Below are 14,909 nucleotides of genomic sequence, written 5' to 3' on the forward strand. Positions count from 1 at the left end.
CTTTATATATCTTTTGCATAAGGCGGGAACCCTTTGTCCCTCTGGGTTTCCACCCCCCCTCACTGGAAAAGCACCAGGTTAAAGATGGATTCCAGTTCAGGTGACATGATCACATGTCACTGCAAGACTTCATTGCCCACTTGCCAGCACACACATATACAGGAAGACTCACAGGTAAACACAGCCATCTGCGGATAATGGTCCTTGCTAATGGGAGTCATCAAGATTCCAAACCATCATTAATGGCCCACACTTTACATAATTACAATAGGCCCTCAGAATTATATTTTATATTTCTAGTTTTAGATACAAGAGTGGTACATTTATACAAATCGGATGATCATACTCAGGAGATTATAAGCTTTGTAATGATACCTTACAAGAGACCTTTTGCATGAAGCATATCCCAGTTACGTTATATTCACTTATTACCATATTTTTCTAAAACTATCCCAGTTACATTATATTCACTTATTATCATGTTTTTATAAAACCATATAGACTGCACAACGTCACAACCTACATTTAATTTCTGTTACAGAGGCTAGGATCCCATAGATGTGGCATCAGGCTGGGGATCAGGGAACCTGGAATTATAATCTTTGCTTTGTTATTCACTCATTTTGTTACCATGAGCAAATCACTTAACCTTCCTGCACTTCTGTTTCCTATCTGTAAACAGAAGAAAATGATACTCTCCCACCTTCGTAAAGGATTTTGAAATCTATAGATGAAAATCCCTGTATATGTGTTTGTTATTATTTAGCAGAATCTGCAGAAGCAGCTCACTTAGACCCAAAGGATATGAGAGGTCCTTCTCTCCGTTCTTTGTCTCCTGGCAGTCTCCTCTGGCAGAATCTAGAAGGGGCTATGGCCAACCATACTTAGTTAATGGTCTCAGCCTCTTGGAACTGCTGAAGGATGGAAAAATAAAGGATTCTGAGATAAAGGTGGGAACTCTGAAATGGAAAGAACATAAAGATTTAAGAAAATAGTCATCCAGTGTTTTCAGAAAACACTTAACTTTCTCAAATATGTAATAAATAAATCTCTAATTACTCTCCTAATCACAGAGAGCAGACAAAAATTCCAACGAGCTGTCATTCTAAAATGATAGTTATTTTCTTAATTACTTTAATTGCTTTTCTTTTAAAGGAGCTTTTATCTTCCATCGCTTCAGAAGGACTCAATAGCTGATGTGACTGAAGACAGTATATTAGTGTTACTGAGACAGTATATTAGTGTTACTGAGAAACTCTCATTTTACTGGATCACGCAAATGCCTCTGCTCTGCCTCCTGGATAATAGGAATCTAATATTACAGGGTCATAAAGTCATTGAAAATAGCAGTGGAAAAGGCTTTCAGAGCATGTAGTCTATCCCAAAACGCAATTGCTCCCTACAGTATATTACTCAGTATATTTTCTTGGGCTTTAAAATCATCCGTAGTATCGTGTTCTCGTTGAGCAAAGGAATTGATTTGTAAAGAAGAAGGTTGGAAAGTCTGTGGTTACTATTAATTGCTGATTTACTGGAGCACTTAGAAAGGTGCTGTAAAAAAAAGAGGAAGATGTGTATCTTCTCTTCTTGGGTTATGCAGCTTGGACAACTATTAGGTTGTTTTGTTTTGCTTCCTCTTATTTTTTTCATGTCTATAACAGTAGGGTCTCACTAATATTTGTAAAATTCAAAGCTGCATTATCTTTCACATCCTAGGAGCTGGATGGCTGTTCTTAGCTTCCCTGTCTGTTTGCTTCTGACAAAAAATGGTTCAAGGGAAGAGAGAAGATGTGGCTGGTTAAGTTATTGTTTTCTGTTTTAAAGGAACAGCACAATTGCTGTTCTAATGCTTTCATTTTAGGCACCTGATCTAAAACATGAATCAGTTTTCACTTCACATAAGTGTTGAGGTATATTGGTGAAGTGAATGTAGGTCTCTGTCCATCTGTATTATATACTGGGGATGGTCAGAAGACTTTAGCTCTTAATTCTTTATCTTTAGTCCAAAGCTGGGGCCAAAAAAGATATGTCTTTAGGAGGTGTTGGAAAGCTCCTCTCCATTCAAAGCAAACAAGCTAAACAATCAACAAAGTACCATTGCTCAAGTACGTATGGGCTGTGATCAGTTCCAAACAAAAAATCCAATGAAACTATTTTGGAGAGATTTACTTGGATGAAATGAATATCTCTGCTTTACAAAAATACATATGATTATATTAATATAAGGTATTTAATCAAATAGATAGGATTAACAACATAGCTTAAAGGGTAACGTTATTGTATTGATTTAATTCTTGCTTTTCAGGGATATTTATTCTTGTGGTGATTCGTTCATTGTCAGGAAATAAAATCTTTGTAAATATTTCACTTGTTGTTGTGTTGTTTCTCTTTTTCTCTGTCTCAGGAGAAAAGACGCTGGGCTCTTGTCTTATAAAGAACATCTACCAGTGAGTCAAGTGGTGGTTGGAGATATTGACCGATCTGGATCAGAATCCAAGTTAACTGTGGGTCCTGTGCGCTGTCAAGGAGACCGTAAGTTTGCTGTTTTTTTTCATTGCTGTTGCTCCTGGTTAGCTTATAGCACTGTTGGAACATAGGAAAACTTTGATTGTCTCCTCATCTAAGCTCATGCAAGTTACATTTTGCTCACAGCCACTTCCTAGCAGAGTCTAAGATGTGCAAAGAAAGGGAAAGAAATGACCATAAAACCACCAATACAAAGGGCTCCGCTTTGGATCTAAAATGTGGGCGTTCATTTTTCTTGTATGGTAAATGAGGCATCTTTGACTACCCAGCTAAGTTTATGATGATATAAACAGTAATACAAATAGCATAAGAGCAGCACTCAACAGCTGTGATGCTGCTGAGTGCTGCTGTTAATGCCATTAGCATTGCTATTTATATCACCATAAACTAGGTTTATAGAGATATAAATAGTAGCATTATGGCTAAATGCATCCTTGTAAACTCAGGTTATAGCTGTGTAAAGTTTGACATTACTGCTATCAAGTACCATCCTCATCAGAGCTCAATGTTGACTTGTAAACTAGGGATAGTTCTCTGTAGCAGTTTCTAGTTTTAAACTTGTGCACCGGAGAGGGGATACATACCTTCCAGTTTGGTCTGTAGGAGGTGCAATATCAGAGTTATAAAGATTAAAGTGTATGTTTTATGTAGTTAATGATGGTAGGTGATTTCAAAATGAAAGAAAAGGAGTGAATTTGACCTAGCCTTTATTTTCATTCATAAATATGTCTGGCAGGATGGTTCTTTGTGTTACTATCAGATGCATTTAGTCTGTTTTTCTGTTACAGAAATTAGAAAAATTCTCCTAATTTTCTTTCTGTTTTCTGTTCATGTATCTGATGAATATTGTGTACCAACTTATTTCATGGGATGCTTGCAAATTGTTCACAGAAACTGATTTCTGTTTATTATTTGTGGTGTGTGACTGATCACCTGAGTCAGAAGTTACACTTTCTGTTCCCTGATTTAGATGACTGACATTTTTATACAAGATTTTACAAATTATGAATAGGAAATAAGGAATAGCAAATACTTTTTCATCCATACATACCCTTCTTCATATGTTTCACGGGTATCAGTATGAATAGAAATCTATATGAATTCAGCCGTTCTCAAACATTAGTGTGAACAAAACCGCATTTGCTCAAATGTTCGCGAATAGGGGTTAGCGGAACACTGGGCAAAGGCTGGAGTCAGGGGTGGCTCTAGGCACCAGCAAAGCAAGCACGTGCTTGGGGCAGCCCATGTGCAGGGGCAGCAGGGATCCAGCACGGGAGCTGAGAACCAACAGGGGGCCCTGGGAGCTGTAGTTCCTTGGTTAGCTCCCTGCCTATAGAGCCAGCCCTGGAGCAGGGAAAGAACTACATTTCCCAGCATTCCCTTGGCCACTACCAACAGGAAAGACGGGGAGGGAATGAGGTAGCTGAGACCTCATGCTGCAGCCTGCTGTGAATGGAGAGCTGCGCTGTGAGTAGGGATACCATATTTTAACATTCAAAAAATAGGACACTCCACAGGGAGGGAGGGTAGCCCCCATCCACTCCCTCTGACTGCCCCCCACAGAAACCCCAACCCATCCAACCCCCCCTGCACCCTTTCCCCTGATCATCCCCTCCCGGGACCCCTGCCCCTAACTGCCCCCCAGGACTCCATCCCCTATCTAAGCCTCCCTTCTCCTTGTCCTGAACTGCCCCCTCCTGAGACCGCCCCAACTTCCCCCCTAGGACCTCACCGCCTACCTGTCCCCTGACAAATCCCCGGGATCCCATGCCTATTCAACCGCTGCCTGTCCCCTGACTGTCCCCCCAACCCCTGACCCATCTAACCCCCCCTTCTCCCTGCCCCTGACTGCCCCCCCAAACCTCCGCCCCATCCAACCCCCAGCCCCCTTACCGTGCCACTCAGACCAGCATGTCTGGCTCCGCGCAGCGCCAGACACGCTGCTGCATACATGCTGCCATGCTCCCCCGCGGAGCCACAGCCTCCTTCCCCCCACAGCCCCCAGGACCTGCCTTCCAGATTTGAACACCTCAAAATTCAGGAGTGCTCAAGCTCAGTTTGGGCAGCTGTTACTTCATTTCTCCCAAATCAAATATACTGATCCACTGTAACTTGCTGTAGAAAAAGTGGGATAAAATTGAGCAAGAAATGCTTCTCAGTGGTTATTAGGGCTGGAATTGCTATTTTCAATAGCCATTGCCTTTTTGTTTGTTTGTTTAAAAGGAAGACAGTGATATCGCATTGGCAAATTCCCCATAGAAAGAAAGAGTGGAACAAAAGAATAATAAAGGCACCTCAACTTTTCCTCATTTATGTAGGACAGTCTTTTCATCCAGATATCCTCCAATCACACAAGCTGAAAATTGTTCCACTTTACTGCAGTTCTGTAACCATATGGGAACTAATCCTGTCTGTGTTCTGTGCACATCTAAAATTCATGCTGAATGACCTGCCATGGGAGCGAGTTACCAGTGACCCAGGGCTGCGGCGGAAGGAAGGTGCAGGTGGGGGAGGGGGTGAGAGAGCCCAGGGCTGGGGCGGCAGGAGGTGTGTGTGTGGGGCAATGGTGGGGGGAATGAGGGAGCCCAGAGCTGCGGCGGCAGGGGGTGTGGGTGGGTGGGGAGAGCCCAGGGCTGGGGCAGCAGGGGAGTGCGGCGAGGAGCCCAGGGCTGGGATGGGGGGCAGCCAAAAAATTTTTCGCTTGGGGCAGCAAAAAACCTAGAGCCGGCCCTGGCTGGAGTATCATTTAAATGGTTTTTGGAAAAGAAATTTTCCCAGACCCTTCAGGGCAAAGCTATGTCCTGTCCATCTGGCTGGTCCAGCCTTGTTGGTGGGCAAAGACAACCCATACCTGCCAATAGCGGAGAGGCAGAGTGAGTGCAGTGGTGTCAGCAGATGGTATTGAGCATGCTCACTCCAAGCCAAGCAGCAAATCTGGGAGGGATGCATGACCCCACATGACCCCCCTTCCCCCCCAGGCATCACCTCTGTTGGTGGGAACCATTTTGAATGTCAATTGCTGAAAATGATTTCAGAACATGGTCAGGGTGCCCATGTATATGGGGTCATAAATACACAGTATTGTGTATTCCTCATGAAAACATCATTCTCTGTACTAGCCCTTTTATCACATACCCCTGATATAGCACTGGGTGGCGGCTATTCTCCCTTTTGCTACCATGCAATGCTAATGCTGCATTATTGCAGGCTAAAGTCTGTCCCTGCTGCCCAGAGCCTCCTAGCACCCCTCCCCTCCATGATGGTGCTAGGGGAACAACTGGAGCTGCACAGGATGGCTGATGCAGAAGAGGCCATTCATGGCCTTTACAGAATGTCAGTTACACAAGCACCAGGCCGGGGATCTTTTGTTTTCCTCGTCTCCTTTTTTATTTATTTGTGTATTTAACTGTGCGGGGAGAGGTTGGGGCTTGGAGGGATGGAATGATCTGTCAGGAATGGTGACACAGATTGCCTTGGGGATCCTGTGCATGGGACAGGGCTGGCTAAGGGGCAGTTTGTTTATTTTCTAATAGAACTAACAAGACTTGCCCCTTTTACATTGATGGTCCCGTGTGCGAGACATTGGGCTAGGATTCAGGATGTCTGTATTCATATTTGTCAAGGCTGCTTCCCCACTTTGAACTTTAGGGTACAAATGTGGGGTCCTGCATGAAAACTTCTAAGCTTAACTACCAGCTTAGATCTGGTCCGCTGCCACCACTCCCAAAGCTAATTCCCTTCCCTGGGTAGCCTTGAGAGACTCTTCACCAATTCCCTGGTGAATACAGATCCAAACCCCTTGGATCTTAAAACAAGGAGAAATTAACCATCCCCCCTCCTTCCTCCCACCAACTCCTGGTGGATCAAGATCCAACCCCCTTGGATCTAAAAACAAGGAAAAATCAATCAGGTTCTTAAAAGAAGGCTTTTAATTAAAGAAAAAGGTAAAAATTATCTCTGTAAAATCAGTATGGAAAATAACTTTACAGGGTAATCAAGCTTAAAGAGCTCAGAGGACCCCCTCTAGCCTTAGGTTCAAAGTACAGCAAACAGAGATAAACACTCTAGCAAAAGGTACATTTACAAGTTGAGAAAACAAAGATAAACTAACACGCCTTGCCTGGCTGTTTACTTACAAGTTTGAAATATGGTGGGGGCAAGTGCCACCTTCACAGGAGGCACCCAGAGGGCCTTATCCTAGATCCAGCATCCCCGTATCATCTGCCACCTGCCCCAACATCAGGCTGGCTTTCCAGCACCTGTTCCTCCACGTCCCCAGGTTGCAACCCCTAAAACTTCACCCAGGTCCTGTCCTGGAGGAGTGGGACTGGGCATAGATGCACCTGGAAGCTGTGAGGGAGCAGGCTACAGAGCTGCTCTTCTGCGTGTGGGGGAAGGGTTGAGGGATGAGCTGCCATCTCAAGCCAGGGTGTTGCAGAAAGATTGCAGCCCACAAAGGGCCACTGGAGGCCCAAAAGCATCTCCATGACAAATACCTTCAAGACCAGGCAGGGTACGTAAAGTGAAAACAGTCTGTCCTTGGCCCCGTATATGGAGGGAGATGGTTCTAGCCCCACAGAGCTGGTTTAATAGATTCAGGGTCGATGGTCCCCTCCTTAGTATTTGTTTGTGTTGATTTTTTTAAAAAAGGCCTGTTGTTACTTGGGACCTAGACCACCATGTCTAACACCTGCATGCATTCTGTACTGTTTAGGGCCTGCCACACACAACAATGGTGCCATGTGGCTCCTTTAGCTTCCTGCCTCCCTCCTTCTATCAGGGTCTCCTTCCTGCTCCCTGAAGTTGCATGATAATGATGCTGGCTCCCAACCGTGCACACAGTATACGCATGAGTGTGTTATATTATTGGCGCCCACAACTCAAGAATTGTGCATCATCTCCTCCTACTTCGGTGTGTCCCTGATCAGCCCTCCTTTGTTGGGTTCCTAAAAACAATTTGAAGGAAATGTTCTGGAGTTGGTTTCTCATTTTAAACAAATGCTTATTTTATTTAGAAAACAACAAATGGGAAGTTTTATACATAACTTCTACTTTTGATTTGTAGGCTAGGTCACCATTACAGTGCTGGTGTTCCAAAACTTTCCCTGTACTCTCCCTTCTCCACCCAACACTCCATGCCTATATCCACTCAACTGCTCTGTGTCTCCAACACTGAACCCAGTAACAGACTAGATGTGAGATCTATTCTGAAAAATCTGTGTACCATTGCACTGTGACAGGTACACACACAAATATCAAGAAACTTAATCTAGTGGGGCCACACCCACAGGCTGTTTTCACTTTATTAGCCAAGCAATGTGAGGTCTAACACACAAGTCAATGACATTTCTAAATATGGATTTAGGAGCCTAACTGTAGGCACCCATGTCTGAACATGTTGGTAAGGGTTTCTCTAATGAGAGACATGCCGTAAAAGCATTTTGGCAATATACCTAACTACTATAGTCTTGGGTCTCTAATATAAGGTAAGGAACATTGGGAATGCAAAATGTTTTATTGCACAGTTTAATTGCTCTTTTGTTCCAAATGTAGATAGTTTTGAGACTTTTCCTTCAGAAAGGGAGGCTTATCCTTAGTCACATTAGTGATTATTTCCTGTTCTCCTGATTCATGGCCCATTAGAGACTGCTTTGGGCAAGCTTGGACTGTGGATGTCACATCCCATAAACCTGTGACTGAGAAAAACACTGTACTTCCTTGCACTTCTGGTCTGTGAAAACATGCCCCCCAAAAACTTGCTACTCCATGAAAATATCTCATTATTTCTAAACAGTTATGCAGAATATTTTTTGTTGGAGGGATCTTTTGGGGGGATTCTTATAGAATCTTGTTAATTAGCTTAATAAATTATGCTGAAAAACATTCTGAAACTTCGCTGGGCATGATTCTTCAACCTTGTATTGCAAGATAACTTCTTCCTCTTTGACTTCCTCTTTGACTCTGAGTCACAAAACTAAATCTACAATATAAAAGTAGCCAACAGAAGGCTCTCCTCTTCTCTAAGGATTTCCTTATTGTCCTAAAAGCCAGCAATGCTCCACCCAGCTAATGCTCAAGGCTTTATAGATTCATCTGGTCTCTGTGGCAAAAATCCCATGGATCTTGCCCAGGATGTATCCTGTACATTGGATAAGATATTCAGTCTCTGTCTTTTTCCATTGTGTCATCTTAGTGTTGCAGAATATTTTCTAAATATTGCATTGGGCCTTTTGAGTGGCAGACTTAGAGCAGGCTTAACCAGTTTTTAGCGAAACAGGTGGACTCTGCTCAGTGTGAGTCCGGCACCATACCACATTCAAACTTTAAGCAAGCACTTTAAGGTGTGACCAAAAGTATTGTTCTCGAGTTGTTCTATTAGGTGTATTGTGCTAATGTTGTAGCAATGAAAAGTAATTGATACACATTCTTTGGTCCATCTAAGCTGCACTCAACACAGCCATGGGAGAGAGGAAAGCAAAGTGGTTCTGTGTAATCTTTGCATTCCCCCAGTCCTGATGGCAGAAAGGGACTGTTCTAAATTGTGCCCAGTTGCCTATGGAGCCAAGGATTATTTTAGGGAAGCAACATTCTATTCACACTTCTTTCTCCAAAGGAATGTCCACTACACCAGGGGCAGGAAGAGGGGTGGTGACTCTGCCTCATCTGTGAATTCCCACTACCTTTGGGGTATCCTCAGGAGGCCAGTTAAACTGTTTATACAGACTCTTCATTAGCAGAATTGCAGTAATATAGTGGGGACGCCTATTGTGGTAGGCACTGTACAAACACATAACAAAAAGACAGTCCCTGCCCAGTCTCTTTCTGCTGCTGGAGTGGTGCAAAGGGACTGCAACAAGTGTGAGAAGGCACACTGCCAGAGTCTTTCACTGTGATGGAGAAAGGCTCTGGCAGCCACTGCCGGAGCCTTTTACTACTGCCTCCCCTCTGCTAGAACCTTCACTACAGGAGGGAAAGGCTCTGGCGGCAGGGAGGCAGCAGGACACTACAATGTTAAAAATAGCAGATATGGGAGGCACTGCTTGGGCATTGAGAGAGCCATGTAGTATAAATACCCTATGGTTCAGATGTGTTGGGCACTCTGCTCTATCTATTCTCCTAAGCTGTGCCTCACTGTCTACACTGCTATTTATACCTTGGTAGCTGGGCATGCAATGTCTGTACTCTATAAGCTGTCATAAATGTTACTCTTGGAGGGAATTTTGCATTACTGCATCGGCGCAGAATTCATGGCCCCTGCAGATTTCTTTGCTTCCCCACAGTAAAATGACTTCTGGTGGGGAAGCAAAGGGAAGCTGCAAGAGCAGTCATGTGCCCCCTCTCTGGCAGTGCAGAGAGGTCGGTTTGGGTACCTAGAGCAGCCGGTAGAGACGTAAATCACCACTGGGGGGAGGGCTGGGCAGTCGTGTGTGTGTGAGAGAGAGAGAGAGAGAGACAGTCTGTCCCTCTCACTCACTCTTGCTGCATGCTGGGGCAGGGTTTTGGGGTGTTTCTGAAGAGGTAGGTGTGGGGCAGGCTCTGTTCCCTCAGGCAAAGCAGAATGTAGCAGCCTGCCTGCTTAGTCAATTGTTCACGTTGTTCTTAGTGAATTCCCCCAGGACTATAAAACAGGTGCAAAAAATTTAAGGCTCCTTTATATTGCCAGAGTGGTGTAAAGAAGTCTTATTGGAGGACAGTATGGCCTTATAAATGCTTATTGTGCTTTAATGATTAGAACTGGTCTAAATTTTTGGACTGAAAAAATTTCCTATCAAAATGTGTTCCATGAACTGTTTGCTACTGACCTTTTTGGAGATGGTCAGTAGCCAGTATAAATTGTGAGTTTGACTTCCCAGCCATTACTTGTTCTTCAGTTGCCTATGATGTAACACTGACCATATGGTTGCATATATTTGTTGACTAATAACTAGAAGTAAAGGGTCAATACTAGCTACATTACTATTAGACAGAGGGGATTTGGTGATTTCCTCCAATGCTCCCCACTTCCATTATCCATCCATTGTACTGTAGTTTAAATAAATTACCAAAATAATTGAAACCAGCTGGATTATATTGCATTATTTTGGCAAAAATATGCAGAATTTTGCAGAATTTTAAAATATTGTGTGCAGAATTTTTAATTTTTGGTGCAGATTTTTTAATTTTTTTGGCACCGAATTCCCCCAGAAGTAAAATGTAGACAGACCTTTAGATTGTGTTGTGCATTATGAGGACGTTTCAGCATATTGTACTAAGATATCTGCACACAAGTCAGAAAGACAGAACAGCATTGGTTGCACTCAGTTCATGTTTTCAGCATTTTCTTCACACCCATGAGGGTTGGAAATGTAATCTTATTTTTAATGAAAGCTTATATTCCAGATCACAGTTTTATGGTTCAGGGTGAATTGCACAGCAAATTCCACTGCCACAGAATTTGTGAGGCCTTGGCTTCAAATAAATGTTGGAATTTGGCAGGATCTTTCTTTGTGAGCTCTTTCTGCACTTGAGTCCGGAAGCTGGAATTGAATATCTACTACATTTCCAGATTTGTTCTCTTCTGTGGGTCCCCTTTCCTTTGCACTGTTGCTGCTAGAAGATGGGAAGAAAAAGTCAAGGGTTTTTAGATTTTTGCTTCTCAAATTTATATTTTTTTTCACTTCTAGTTGTGCAGTTTTTATTCTCTCAGTGTCTTTTTGATCACAGAGCCATGACTCACTACTTATGTTTGACTCCCATTATCTTTTATCTCTGAGATGGGGAGGAAGGAGCTGCTGCACTTACTGTAGCTGTCTCCACTTAGAGTTTCAGGAAGTCCACCAGCAGCCCTATTTATGTGGAATCATATGACAGAGGAAAAAAATCTCCTTGACAGATGATAGAAATTCAGGAACTAATCAAAACTCTGTTCCTACACTAGTCCATTGATCTCTTGTGTTCTCCAGGGAAATATACCATGAGCTCTTTATTCATTGATCCTTTTTCTGTGCTTCATCATTATTCCTTGCGCGATTTGATACTTTGTTCCTTTCATTTCTGAATATTGGTCTTGTTGTTTTAATCTTGCATTTCTTTTTGAAAGCTATTAATAAAGTTGACTTAATAAATAGTGTAATGTTTTGGATTGGTTCTTGATTTTTGTACAGGTGTATTTTACTGTGACTGGCAGTTTGCACTGAAATCACCCTTTCTAGAATTTAAAAAAGATGATAGATGCTCACAAGACCTTTTCTTTTGCCAGGTATGTTTGTATGCCTTAGATACAGTACTTGACATGTATCACGTGTACAGGTCAATAACCTAGCATTGTAATAGTGTTTCATTAGCTATCATAAGAAATAAGCTTACTGATTCATATGTTCACATTAAGACTGTTTTCATCATTTCCCAAAAGGGGAAGGCATTTACTAGAGCTCCATAAATCCATTAAACTGAAATCCTCCCAGGGACAATAAATCCATTCCTGTTAGTTTCAGCTGATCTGTACATCGAAAAAAACTCATATAAAGTTCACTAGTCTTGTTTAAGCAACATGGTGTGATGTCTGTTAAACATTGTCTTCTTAACATTATATCCTACATAATAGTTCTGTATCACAGGAAAACCCCAAAGCAAATGATATGCTCAGCAAAATAAACACATAAATTAAAAGCCACGTTTATTATAACAAGGCTGGCCTAGTGATTTGTTAAAATATATGCTCACATCTCCCTGACCCTTACATCTTCTGGTTTTCTTTGAACCTGATTTTCAGTGATATCACCCAAGGTTCAGAAAAAAAGAATCACAGCTTCAGTGTGAGCTTGTAATTCTCAGTTGGACCTTAAACTCATAAACAAGGTCAGTTTTTTAATAGGATACACAGTGTGTTGACTAATCAGGCCAGCTGTGGTGTCAGTATTAAATACATCAGTGTGTTATGTTAGTAGGTGTCAAAGCTGAGCAACAATTTATATAGGTAATGATAAATAAAACAGCTGTTTCAGAATTTGAGCAGGAGAACGTCTAATCCTAGCATGTCTTAGGCAATAGTCCAATAATATAAGTCTTTGCCTTTTTGTTCACTAGACATGGAAACAGTGTGACAAATGCAAATTAACATCAGCGTAATGATAAAGGAAGGCCAATATTTTCAAACTTAATTGCCTACAGTTAGTTGCCTAAATCAGTAAATAGTCACATACATAGATGTGGCCTCATTTTCAAAGCCTGTAGCTCCTATTGACTTCAATGAAAGTTGGTTCAGTTTGGTAGCTGGTGGTAGTTTGAAATTCAGGCCATTTTTATTAAGATTCCTAATTATTCAGTTCTGAAAATGTTAATCTCAAGCTTTGCTTTGTCTAGGTGCCTGTGGCTATATATTTCTTTAAAGATGGTCAAAACTCAGAATTTCTATTCTATGGGAAATTCCAACATTTCAAATTGGAACGAAAACAAAAAAGTTTGAAATTTCCTACAAAATTAAATTTTTGGAAAAAAACATTGTCTCAGGTCAGTCAAAACATTCTGCTTTCATAAAATCTAAATGTTTCATTCCAATTTTGACTTTATTTTATAATTTAGAATATAAAATTTACAATATAATATACATTTAAATAAATTTCTAAATGAAAAGTCATTTTGAGATGAAACATCAAAATATGTTGTTCTGATAAAGTCAAAATGTTCCACTCCAGCTTTATGAACCTTTCCCCTTTTTTTCAAAATGAAGTTTTGTCAATATTGACTTCTTTCACCGGAAAGTTTCAACCTGCTCTAGCTTTTTACTTATTTTGTCTGCCCTTATACATGTATGAGAAACCTCCAGAGAAAAGTCAGCAACCTCAAGATGTTGATTTTTGTATCTCCATATGTGGTACTCTTCCCTGTGAGTCAGTACTCAACTAATGCCTCAGTGAAGTGCTCTGAGGTATTGTGATGTTAAAAGTGCCATTTTTGGGGTGAAATTTGAAAGCTAGATTCTGACTACTCAGGGGTGGATTGATTCAACATGTTTGGGATGCTGAAAGCATCCTGCCCTGCCTGGTAAATAACCCTGTGTTTGTAAGTGATCCAAGAGACTAATAACCATTTCAATATATGCTATTTCATAAACCACCAGGAACAAAACTAATACTATATAGCATTGGAATGCTTGAGAATGCCATTTCTAGCTTGCTTAGATATTCTAAAGGAAATTGGTCAAAACAGTGGGATTTTTTTAAAAGTGTTTTTACATATGAATGGACCTGATTCTCCACTAGCTTGCACTTTGTTTAGTCATTGTCTCTTGTTAAAGAGGAAATAAATCATGAAGATGCATTTTCAACACATTTTGCACAGGTATAATTGACTACAGGCAGTGGAGAATCAGGTCTTATATGTGGACTAAAAGAGAGAATATGGCAGTGACCAACTGTTACGATTCAGGATTAGCTATACCTTTGACCCTTCACTCAGTTTCTCCATAGGTACCCTTTCAAGTGATAGGCCCTGTGCCTTCACATCTGTCATAGTGGAATCCTGTGAGCCACCCCACTTGTAGACTTGTTCTCTGGGCTCTACAGCATCCCATTTACCCGCCACGTTTCCTCAGCAGGTCCTGCTGGGTTTGGCAGTTACTCTAAACTTCCCTGTTTGGGAGCTGTATGCACTATGAAAATTCAGTGACCTTCAAAATAAAGTATTATTTATTTATCCAGAGAAACATAGGAAGCAGAGAGAAATGGGTTAAAACAACAAAAAGACCTTTTCTGGAGACTGAGTTAAAGTCTGCTTCTCTGCAAAACCTGCCTCTCCCCCTCTGTGCATTAGTTTCCAAGTTCTTTGTTTAAGGTTTCCCACCTGAAGGCCTTGACCCTGTCCTAAGCTAGAGTGTGCTTATGTCCCACTTGGACAGAGACAAAACAACAAAAGACCTTCACACCTTGTATTGTTAGTTAAACATTGGTGACTGGAGTTATCTAAAGCCATTGACTTTGGTTCCTGCAGACTCAAACCACCTAAAACTGTGTAATCCATACTTATCTTTTAGCAAACAATCCAATGACTGTCAAACCAACAGAGGTACACATAATATTCCTAAAACTAATACAGATATTTTCCGTGTTCTTCACACCAATGTAATGAACTTTTCATTATACAACTAGACCTACTGTACAGTTTACACTATAGGTTGGATTTTCAGAAGCAATGAGGTAAATAGGAGCACATCTAGGTCAACAGTGAGTGATCATGAAAATCTCACCCTATGTTTCCAATGGTTGCAACTGCCTCTAATAATAAGAAAATGAAAACTCTTACAAAATTAAAGTTTTATTTTTTTTAATTAATCCATTGTTCAGGAACTATCTGCCATATAACTGCTGTCATGTTATAAATGTAAATTCAGCCACAAACCATCAGAA

The 14,909-nt window shown here is 41.4% G+C and overlaps 1 protein-coding gene across 1 annotated transcript in view; it reads left to right on the plus strand.

The window, feature by feature from the left end:
* LOC112113482 (contactin-associated protein-like 2) overlaps window positions 1-14,909 on the plus strand; it is a 1,103,244-nt gene that overhangs the window by 866,495 nt on the left and 221,840 nt on the right. The window contains exon 15 of the mRNA XM_029912066.1: window positions 2,405-2,532. Coding sequence (XP_029767926.1) covers window positions 2,405-2,532 — 128 coding nt within the window. The remainder of the gene's footprint in view (window positions 1-2,404; window positions 2,533-14,909) is intronic.

Source organism: Terrapene carolina, unplaced genomic scaffold (genome assembly GCF_002925995.2).
Source record: "Terrapene carolina triunguis isolate 2854851 unplaced genomic scaffold, T_m_triunguis-2.0 Scaffold179, whole genome shotgun sequence".
NCBI lineage: Eukaryota > Metazoa > Chordata > Testudines > Emydidae > Terrapene > Terrapene triunguis.